The sequence below is a fragment of the Helianthus annuus genome, chromosome 13 (assembly GCF_002127325.2).
Source record: "Helianthus annuus cultivar XRQ/B chromosome 13, HanXRQr2.0-SUNRISE, whole genome shotgun sequence".
NCBI classification, from domain to species: Eukaryota; Viridiplantae; Streptophyta; class Magnoliopsida; order Asterales; family Asteraceae; genus Helianthus; species Helianthus annuus.
In genome coordinates, this window is record NC_035445.2 from 89,849,239 (window position 1) to 89,860,642 (window position 11,404).

The following is an 11,404-nucleotide window of genomic DNA, read 5'->3' on the forward strand; positions in this document are numbered from 1 at the left end:
CAACCGACGTTATCACTATCAAGCGGATGATTAACTGACACAAAGCTACCAATCAAAACTGTAAACCGAGATTAACCCTGTTTGACCGACCCGGTTTGACTTTCAAGTTTGACCCATTTGACAATTGAATAAAAACAATAATTGTAACAAACAACCTAAGTTTAATTTGTCTTCATAAGTGGTGCTTCGTTTAATCACACGTGTTGAATTATATATATCCATTCAACACGTGTGATCAACCAAAGCACCACTAGGAAGAACATGTCGAACGAATAACCAACTTTAACTAACTTAACTGTCGAACTACATTAACTGTTTTTGACCCATTATGTTCCAGACTAAATAAACTTATAATAATATTTATATTAATATCTAAATTTTATTATATAATTCAGCAGATCCGACCCTGCAGACCGCCATGCGTGCTCCTTTAAGCAAGTGCGAACCCGCCCACTTCTTCAAGTTCATCAAAGAAGGTTCCCTGTTCCAACAGGTCAGTTAACTGTTTTTGTTTTATGTTAACACGCTTAGAGATAAAACATAAGCCATGGTTATTTGCAGTCAATACCTGAATCAATTAGAAAATACATAAAAGGGAGAAGTAGCAACGAAACAGCCGTTTTGAAAAGAGGGTCTCAAAAATGGTCGGTGAAGGTTATCGATTGGGTGTTTGGCAAAGGTTGGGATATATTCGTGAAAGAAAACGGCGTGGAAGAATATGACATCGTTGTTTTTAAGCATGAAGGAAATATGGTTTTTGATACCATGGTTTTCGACCCTTCATTTTGCGAAAGGGAATATCCAAATGCTCGCGTTACAATATCATCGAGGAATTGTGAAAATGACACCAATGGTAAGTGGATTTTGCCAAATTCAATAATAAAATTTAGAGTAAACTGTCTTTTTGGTCCCTAAGGTTTGGTCACTTTTACCACTTTAGTCCAAAACTCAAACCTTTTGCATCTAGGTCCCTGTGGTTTCAGTTTTATTGCCATTTTGGTCCAAAAATGAAATCAGGTCATATTTTTCTTATAAAATCTTGCAATTTTGTCATTTTCCTCAGGGGCAAATCAGGTCATATTTGTCTTATAAAATATGATATTTATTTATAAAAAAGAAATGATCATTTTGCCCCTGCGGAAAAGGACAAAATAACAGGATTTTATAAGACAAATATTACCTGATTTCATTTTTGGACCAAAATGGCAATAAAACTGAAACCATAGGGACCCAGATGCAAAAAGTTTGAGTTTTGGACTAAAGTGGCAAAAGTGACCAAACCACAGGGACCAAAATGGCAGTTTACTCTAAATTTTATATTAACAAAATTTTAGATTTGAGTTTGTATCAAGAGCTAACGAATCTACTCGTGAATTTGTAGCACCGAAGAAGATCCCAAAAGAGAAGGATCCGGTTCCGGATCATATTCATCATCCTTATTTTATCGGCACGTTGAACTCTAAAGATACGCGATATAAACTGGTAACTACACATCTAATAGCCATTTTTTTTTTGGTTTGATCATGGCAAATGTGTGATTAATATTCTGGTTCAGTATGTTCCAATCAATTTCGTAAGGGCAAACCGATTAAGCACTGGAGGGATGATTCTTAGATATGGTCAAAGTCAAACGTCGTGGATGGCTGAGATAAGGATTCGTGCGAATAGTTACATAATAGGAGGATGGCATGATTTTTATATTGAAAATGGGCTAAAAGAAGGAGACCAGTTTAAGCTTGAACTCATTCAATCTGGGACCAAACCTGTTGCAATTTATTATAGTATGTCTTTCATCAACATAGTCATTTGACTTTTGAGGTCAAACACAATACTTCCACATTTTCAAAACTAATATGCTTTTTGTTAAGAATCACATATAACTTTTAGAGTTAAATGCCATTTTAGTTCCTGTGGTTTGGGCCATTTTGCCTGTTTGGTCCAAAGGTTTGAAACGTTGCCATTTTAGTCCACTGGGTTAACTTCATCCGTTTTTCCTGTTAACTAGAAGGGCAATGCAGTCATTTTTTTATGTAATTATGCTAACTAGAAGAGCACTTCGGCCATATAAAATGACCGAATTGCCCTTCTCGTTAACAAAAAAATGGGATGAAGTTAACCCAGTGGTCTAAAATGACAACGTTTCAAACTATTTGGACTATAATGGCAACGTTTCAAACTTTTGAACTAAACTGGCAAAATGACCCGTATTAATCAAGTTTTGTGTATTGTATGCATTAGATCTTGGCACCAATGAGTCTGAATCTCCTGGAAAGGCGATAACTCCTAACTTTGTTCGCACTTTGCGTGGATCTTCTAACGCACAAGTTCGCTTGGTAATATTTTTACGATATCATTTTGTTGTTGATCTTCTTGTGGAAATAACCGCGATTTTCTTATGTAGTATATTCCGAAGGAATTTGCTTTACAAAATGGATTAACTAATGGAGAATTGATCCTAAAAGATGTGAAAAATGAAGGCGCGTGGACCGTTAACATAAGCAACCATTTGGGCAGATTCTACTACATTCATACAGGATTGAAGGAATTCTGTATTGCAAATGGCTTAAAGAAAGGAGATCATGTTAAATTTGAACTCATCCGGAGCGGGAAAAAGCCAACTGCCATTGTTTCAAGTATAACTTTTTTGTTATTCGGATTGAATTAATTTTATTTTGTATGATTTTGTTATAAAAGATATCTGATGGGTTCATGTATTTTTTTTTTAGTGTACAAGAATGAAGGGGCTTCTGTGCAGTCGCTCCGAACCGCTTGCTATTCGGTGAAGTTGTGATTCGGGTCAAACATGCTTATAAACTAGAAGAGCATGATCATGAGGTGTTGAAGAAGAAAAGTGATTGCTGTTTGTAATGGAATTAAGTTGAGATTTTAGCCTCAGTTTGCCCAGATGTTTTTTTCTTTCTTTTTGTGTATATGGAATAATTGACCAAATCTGTTAACTTATTTACAGAATTGCCATGTTCCTTATAATCTAAGAAGTCAATGTACATATTCCATGAGCAAAATAGGTGTTTTGCTTTGAGCCAATAAGAACTACAAGTTATTTTAGAGAAAGTAGAAGTCTTATGGGGCGTTTGGTTCGCAGGAATTCAAAAGAATTGAAATTTGAATTCCATCTCTTAAGATGTTTGGTTCATAGAATTTGATGGAATTGGAATCCCAATTCCAATCTTCATGTGTTTAGTTTCTTCACATTCCTTTGACTAAAGGAATTCAAAGTCCTTCTGTTACGCCCACATTTTTCGTCCTTACAAAACAACTTACAAAAGTAATTTATAGACATCATTTTACCAACTTTGATACATAATAAAATTTTTACAAAAAAATTGGCATGACCCGTTCGTAAAACGAACGTGCCCCCCTGTTTTTAACATATCAAATTAACAAAAATCTATGCCCCTTTATGACATTAAACTACCCAAAACAAAGGCAACAAGTTTTACAAAATATACGACTATTAACAAAGTTGGACAAAATATCAAGTCATTGACCATAAAGACGAAAATAAACTAGCGGAAGCGCTTGGTATAATGAATCATGGACACGTGCTCGCTCCATATCTCCAAATCGCCTAAAGTGGAGTTTCACCTACATTAACAACCAATTTTAAAAAGGTTAGATATCACACTAGTTAAATCATAATTCTTTCGTCTTAACTCCATACATACAAGAACTTTCATTCTTTTGCGCATACGACTACCCAAGTAATTGGGTTTAGCATAAACACTCTCATTGAGAGTTAAGCATACAAGTTCGACCCGTTTAATTGGGTTTGACATAAACACTCTCATTGAGAGTTAAGCATACACATTCGACCCGTTTAATTGGGTTTGTTGCTTTCAACATAAATCTTTCCTTTCCATCCGTATAACGGATTAAACTTCAAGCATTAGTCATAGCATTCATGACCACCCGTTCAAAACGGGTAGTAGCTTATTCTTACTCGACTTGTTCAACTAGAACTTGTCGACTTGCATAGCTTATCATACCCTTTATTAGCATGACCAAATCCACAAGGGATTTGCTATTTCGCATCCAATACAACATAACTTCTAAAACCTTTTTCGAGATAAACTCTTACATCTAACCAATCTTTATCCGTAAAGAAATTGCACGAATTGTATTATCAAATAATATCATTCAATATCATCGTAAATCTACTAGTAGAGTAAATAAAGTTCGAAAGAACTTACCGTGATCTTGAGATGCTTGTGACTCCGAGTGACTTGCGCCTTCTTCATTCTTCGTGCCTAACGTCATAACTTCATACTTTAGCTTTCGTAAACATTACTTCACACAAGTATCTTGATTTAGTCATCATGGCTTATATAATTACACATACATCCATTTTTTTTATTTACATCACCATTAAATCGAGAGTTCATGTCAAATTTCAACTAAAACATTTTTATGCATTTCATCGAACACATGGCGTGCATGCTATTTATAAAGCATGAAGTACAAGTAATTATAGCACATTTATCCTATTTCATCAATGGGTAAACATGATTCTTTCACAATCAATATCATAACCCTAATTCATATGACTTATACTAAAATACCCATCAAAACCACATTCTATAACACAATTTAACATCAACATCACACCATTCATTCCATAACTTTTCTTAACTCTAATTTCCTACAATTCCATGTGGGTTTTGTTCCAAACTATCAAAGTAATCAAAATTGCTCATAAAACAACTTCTATATGATCATGTTATGTAGAATTCATGTTAAATCACACATTTAATCCCGGATTACACAAGACCCGTTTCATCAAACATCACTAAATCATGAAATTAAACTTACTTGATGTGAAATTTACTTAGGGAATGAACATTCCTAACTCATGCATTGGATTATCAACAGGTTTCGCCTTCAATTTGATTGAATTTAGTAGGTTAGGGTTTTGAAGGAGAAGCCCCTCCTGGCTCCCTTCTCTCGATCGCACACACCCAGACTAAAACACTGGGCATTTTTTTTTTAAGGTTTTAATTATAAAACTTTCATTCTTAACCCCCCATCTTTTAGGACCTATCACTTTATCTCATTTCTATTTACTAACTTGGTAAATCTTAATACATATATAAGATTTTTGGATTTGCTTAAATGCTATAAATATTAAAAATAGTAAAATTTCATGTTTACCATTTCTTTTCGTCAAAGTATTGGGATTATAACATTATAATATGACATGCGTAATTTGGGGTGTTACAAGTCTACCCCCCTTAAAAGAGGTTTCGTCCCCGAAACCTTTCTCATTCCAACTAGACCACTTATACTCTTACTTATTCATCTATTCATTCACGATGCTTAATACAATATAAATGCATTTGGAATCTTGGCAAAAGTTTCATTCATGCATAAACATATTTGTGTGCATTGTCCCTACGTCCTTAAATTAAATTAAATAAAATACTTTCATCATCACATATAAATGAGAATCTGATCCAAAGCTCTTATTAGTGTCGTTTTCATTTTATAATGCTAGCTCCTATCATACATCATCACCAGCACTTCGTTCACTGAAATTTATTCCAATGTACACTATTGGTCGTACAAGCCTATGTTTACGGTTTGTTTCTGTCTTCCTAAATAAGCGTAACATATTCCTACATTTACTAATACAAATAAATCGATTTATTTCATTCCACTCACGAATCATGCACGATATAATTCATTATTGTAATCATGGGCAAACCCCATTATCCCATTACTACGTTATTCTAATTACTTTCTTATTCATATGAGGGCTTATCATATCATTGTACGTATACTATAAACATTTTATGACTTAGTGGTACTAATACAAAGCTAACCACTTCCTAATTACTTTTTCATACTTAATACGAGTATAAAGCATCATTCTACGGTTACTATCGTCACTTGAACTAATTACAAGTTTTGAGTTTAGCCTCAATTTTAATCATTCGCACCCTTTATTATTAGCTCCTTACATAAACTACTTATGATAACGACTAGGTATGTTGTGTATGAGCACCCTACGAGCGTTTAACCAATTCAGCTCAAATTTTCATTTAAGGCCTTTAGATATCCCTCTTAGTGTCATTCATACCTTCTTACCCTGACCATTACAGATCGATCATTGTATACCACACTTATTCTACCATTCATTTTGTTCATACTTACAATTTAATCTACGGATTCTTAATCATTACTCAAGAATTAAACATTCTACTAACCTCGCCTTCAATGCATAAGTCGGTTATCCGTGTGCCGGATCGATCCGCTTCTTTATATGTACCTTCCGTACCAAAATTGGTCCCATTTATTCATGAAATATGTTTTCACTCGTGGGCATCCTTCTACTAGCTTCATACTATCATTTCAGTAAGAATTCTATCATATATATCTATAATTAAATAATTAGCACATAACCTTTCGAAATTGTGTCCTACAGGGTGTTTGTTCGCCTATTTTATCTTTCAAAATTTTCTTACGTACATGCTAAACATATCATACATTCCATTTCTTACATACAATCCCTTCTTTTTATTGGTTATTTCTCCAACTTTCGCAGTTTGACCTCTTAAGGTCAGACTAACACCCCCTTACTTATTGTGGTCGCATCGAGGTACATGTTCGTACCTTATACTTACATAATTGCAAGGGCTTCATTTATTTCGCTCGACTTTTCGGAAGTCTAATTGTAAAGGCATTCTTACATATGGGTATCAGTTATTTTATTTTGACACATCATTCTCTAGTCGAGCCCTAAGATCCTATTAAAAATATAATCTTTTATACGTACCTGGCGCGGGTCAAAACCCTTGACTCGTTATTTATACTTTGCGACGGCAATGCTTTCCAAACTGTGACAAAACATGCCCATACATTATGCTCACCCATAAGTAATAAACTTGACAAACCGAACATTTAATACCGGGTCCAAATAGCGATCGTCCTTTGACCCGTATGACTTTATTTGAGATTGGTACTTAGTTATTCTCACTTCTTTAATACGTCTTCACTAATGGATTCGAACTTTTAAATTACTTTTCACTTTTACTAGTTTGAATCCATCTCTCATGTTCTAATATTTTCATTTGTACCTTACGTTCTCCTGTCGTATCAATTACCATGATATTTCTTATGATATATTTTCGTATTACTCTTCTACATTCAACTTCAAGTGTTGGGTTCTAGCACTAATTCCATGTCCTAATTCATGTAGCGCGTCTCTACGCCACACTCTACATCCTATTTCTAGTGGTCTTCCCACCATTCTTTCTTAAATTTGATTCACATTCAATCGTAAGCTTAAACTTTTCATTCTTATCCTTCTTGCCTATATTAATCCAATCCTTTAAGAATCGTTAGACCCCTTTTTGCTAGCGTGACTGGACATAAGTGAGATGATTCTCGTGTTTTTCTCGAGCTTCGGTCAATTCATGACCATTTCTTAATATATCATTTCCATTTGTTCGTTCACTATATTTGGTGTTAATTCACCTACGTTCTCTAGCATGTCCCTTACTAACGAGTATCCTACATTACACGTTGCATTTCTTACGTAATATTTTCAAAGTTTGTAAGGAATTATTATTTACTGTCTTCTACAATATAACCTTATAAGGTCAACCACCACCCAATACTCTTTTTTTTTTATATAAGTATTTCCGTACATGTTGCACTTACTCTCAATTCGAACATCTTTACAAAATGTCTTTAACTGACATCCCAACTAATATTCCTCCCATACCTTTCATCAACATTACCAAGTTCTCATTTCCGCCTTAAAATTTCTCAACTAAAATTTATGACCGATTTACCCTTGTAATGAGGTCTTATCGGTTTAACATTATGCCAACAATCTCAACAAACGTACCATAACCTTTCTCATTTATTTATACATTCCGCTTTGATTTCGAATACTCAAACACGTATACACCTTCATGTAGATGAATTCGAAGCGATTGCGAAATCACTTACCTTTAGCGTTCATGTTCATGCTTGCCTCATTGCTTCCTCTTACTCCGTTTGCCATCCATACTTGAATCAACTCACAAGACTTCCATCCTTACATATTAATATATTATTACATTCATAACACTGTTAGCTTATGTGAGCATACATACAATTATTCATTTTCCTTCTATTCATAAGTTAGTTGACTTTCGTTAGTCAAATTTCGTAAAAACAAGGCAATTATTATTAGTCATCTCACTTCCAATCCATACAACTAAACTATCGTCAAGCATAACACGTAAATCACTTAATACTTAACATATCAACTCTTTACTTTAGCTTTTGTGTCTAATGACCATTTCATAATACTCCTATACTGTTGACTTTTAGATAGTCAGCTGTCTTGCTTACATACTTCAAACTTTTGAACATGTAAAACATGATAGGCCGTAATACTAATATTCTACGTATTTCATACCTATAATTTACGTAATCCCCCAAACAATACACATATGTACATTCACCTTCACGTATTTTCGCATACTAATGCTTCATGATTCTACAAATGGTAATTACCATTCAAATTAACTATATAACATAATTCCAACGTATCTTTTACTATTAAGCTCATATGATTCGCGTTTAGCACATATTCGCCCCTTAATCGTAATATGGCAAATTATTAATTACACATAAGCATCACACCATTCAGGTACAAGGTACACGCCTCTAATGCATAATTCTGATCAAAGCATACATTCATCCGAATTTTCATAAATTTTTACTTTATCGCCTAACGGTCTACATAACCTTACATAACTTATTATATCTTCTATTAACTTGCCAGGAGCATAAAACGGGCATTTCTGAGAAGTATGGTAACTTAAATTATAGTTCACAAGCTTTCAATACATCATAGTTTATTAGTCCGTATTTACTTCATTCGCATCCTCACATTTAAAACTTTACTCATTTTTCATTCATTTTTCTTTTTAGCATTCGTTTGTGTCATTCGACACATTACTTTCGACCCTTAAAATTTTCTTTCCATCGTAACCACTAATCGTGGTTACATATATCTTATTAGGCCTTATATAGACCCTACACGAACATTTAATAGGCCTTAAAACACTTTGGAACTCAAAATACGAAAACCAAAACAAAACAAAAATCCTTAGCGGATTTGATTTCCGCTAGCCGTCGGCGACGGCTTCACACCCCGTCGGCGACGGGCTTCATAAATGGGGCGTCGCCCACAATGTCCGTAGACAGGAAGATAGGCCGTCGACAAACATGGGGCGTCGGCGACGGCATTACAGCCCGTCGGCGACGGCCCCTCTTTTACTGAAACGCTGCTGAACCTTATTTTGACAGTTTTGACCATTTCCCGGGTCCGTTTTTAGCTACCCGGGTCCAGGGACTTCTCATTTTACCCATCTTAACATTTCTTAACATAAGTAATCTTAAATCTTAAACCGTAACGCACTATACATACTCATATCAAGCGAATGTTTAAAATTTTACCTCATTGGCGATCTCGGAGCGAGCACATTTTGCACGAGCCATCGGTTTGAGTTCAAGCACTATTACTCTAGCTCGAATCCCTCAAACCTAGGCTCTGATACCAACTTGTTACGCCCACATTTTTCGTCCTTACAAAACAACTTACAAAAGTAATTTATAGACATCATTTTACCAACTTTGATACATAATAAAATTTTTACAAAAAAATTGGCATGACCCGTTCGTAAAACGAACGTGCCCCCCTGTTTTTAACATATCAAATTAACAAAAATCTATGCCCCTTTATGACATTAAACTACCCAAAACAAAGGCAACAAGTTTTACAAAATATACGACTATTAACAAAGTTGGACAAAATATCAAGTCATTGACCATAAAGACGAAAATAAACTAGCGGAAGCGCTTGGTATAATGAATCATGGACACGTGCTCGCTCCATATCTCCAAATCGCCTAAAGTGGAGTTTCACCTACATTAACAACCAATTTTAAAAAGGTTAGATATCACACTAGTTAAATCATAATTCTTTCGTCTTAACTCCATACATACAAGAACTTTCATTCTTTTGCGCATACGACTACCCAAGTAATTGGGTTTAGCATAAACACTCTCATTGAGAGTTAAGCATACAAGTTCGACCCGTTTAATTGGGTTTGACATAAACACTCTCATTGAGAGTTAAGCATACACATTCGACCCGTTTAATTGGGTTTGTTGCTTTCAACATAAATCTTTCCTTTCCATCCGTATAACGGATTAAACTTCAAGCATTAGTCATAGCATTCATGACCACCCGTTCAAAACGGGTAGTAGCTTATTCTTACTCGACTTGTTCAACTAGAACTTGTCGACTTGCATAGCTTATCATACCCTTTATTAGCATGACCAAATCCACAAGGGATTTGCTATTTCGCATCCAATACAACATAACTTCTAAAACCTTTTTCGAGATAAACTCTTACATCTAACCAATCTTTATCCGTAAAGAAATTGCACGAATTGTATTATCAAATAATATCATTCAATATCATCGTAAATCTACTAGTAGAGTAAATAAAGTTCGAAAGAACTTACCGTGATCTTGAGATGCTTGTGACTCCGAGTGACTTGCGCCTTCTTCATTCTTCGTGCCTAACGTCATAACTTCATACTTTAGCTTTCGTAAACATTACTTCACACAAGTATCTTGATTTAGTCATCATGGCTTATATAATTACACATACATCCATTTTTTTTATTTACATCACCATTAAATCGAGAGTTCATGTCAAATTTCAACTAAAACATTTTTATGCATTTCATCGAACACATGGCGTGCATGCTATTTATAAAGCATGAAGTACAAGTAATTATAGCACATTTATCCTATTTCGTCAATGGGTAAACATGATTCTTTCACAATCAATATCATAACCCTAATTCATATGACTTATACTAAAATACCCATCAAAACCACATTCTATAACACAATTTAACATCAACATCACACCATTCATTCCATAACTTTTCTTAACTCTAATTTCCTACAATTCCATGTGGGTTTTGTTCCAAACTATCAAAGTAATCAAAATTGCTCATAAAACAACTTCTATATGATCATGTTATGTAGAATTCATGTTAAATCACACATTTAATCCCGGATTACACAAGACCCGTTTCATCAAACATCACTAAATCATGAAATTAAACTTACTTGATGTGAAATTTACTTAGGGAATGAACATTCCTAACTCATGCATTGGATTATCAACAGGTTTCGCCTTCAATTTGATTGAATTTAGTAGGTTAGGGTTTTGAAGGAGAAGCCCCTCCTGGCTCCCTTCTCTCGATCGCACACACCCAGACTAAAACACTGGGCATTTTTTTTTAAGGTTTTAATTATAAAACTTTCATTCTTAACCCCCCATCTTTTAGGACCTATCACTTTATC

The 11,404-nt window shown here is 34.6% G+C and overlaps 1 protein-coding gene across 1 annotated transcript; it reads left to right on the forward strand.

Moving 5' to 3' along the window:
- Window positions 1-399: 399 nt before the first annotated feature.
- On the forward strand, window positions 400-3,007 carry LOC110898568 (B3 domain-containing protein REM10). Its single transcript, XM_022145364.2, has 7 exons — window positions 400-493; window positions 562-853; window positions 1,382-1,482; window positions 1,556-1,781; window positions 2,239-2,333; window positions 2,402-2,633; window positions 2,727-3,007. The coding sequence occupies exons 1-7, from the start codon at window positions 419-421 to the stop codon at window positions 2,789-2,791; spliced, it is 1,086 nt and encodes a 361-aa protein (XP_022001056.2). The 5' UTR covers window positions 400-418; the 3' UTR covers window positions 2,792-3,007.
- The last annotated feature ends 8,397 nt before the right edge of the window (window positions 3,008-11,404 follow it).

Bases quoted from the DNA above. Each gene is read 5' to 3' on its own strand.
- LOC110898568 (XM_022145364.2), top strand. From the start codon at position 419: ATGCGTGCTCCTTTAAGCAAGTGCGAACCCGCCCACTTCTTCAAGTTC. The intron at 494-561 runs GTCAGTTAACTG...GGTTATTTGCAG, and splicing joins AAGGTTCCCTGTTCCAACAG to TCAATACCTGAATCAATTAG. The intron at 2,634-2,726 runs GTATAACTTTTT...TTTTTTTTTTAG, and splicing joins GCCAACTGCCATTGTTTCAA to TGTACAAGAATGAAGGGGCT.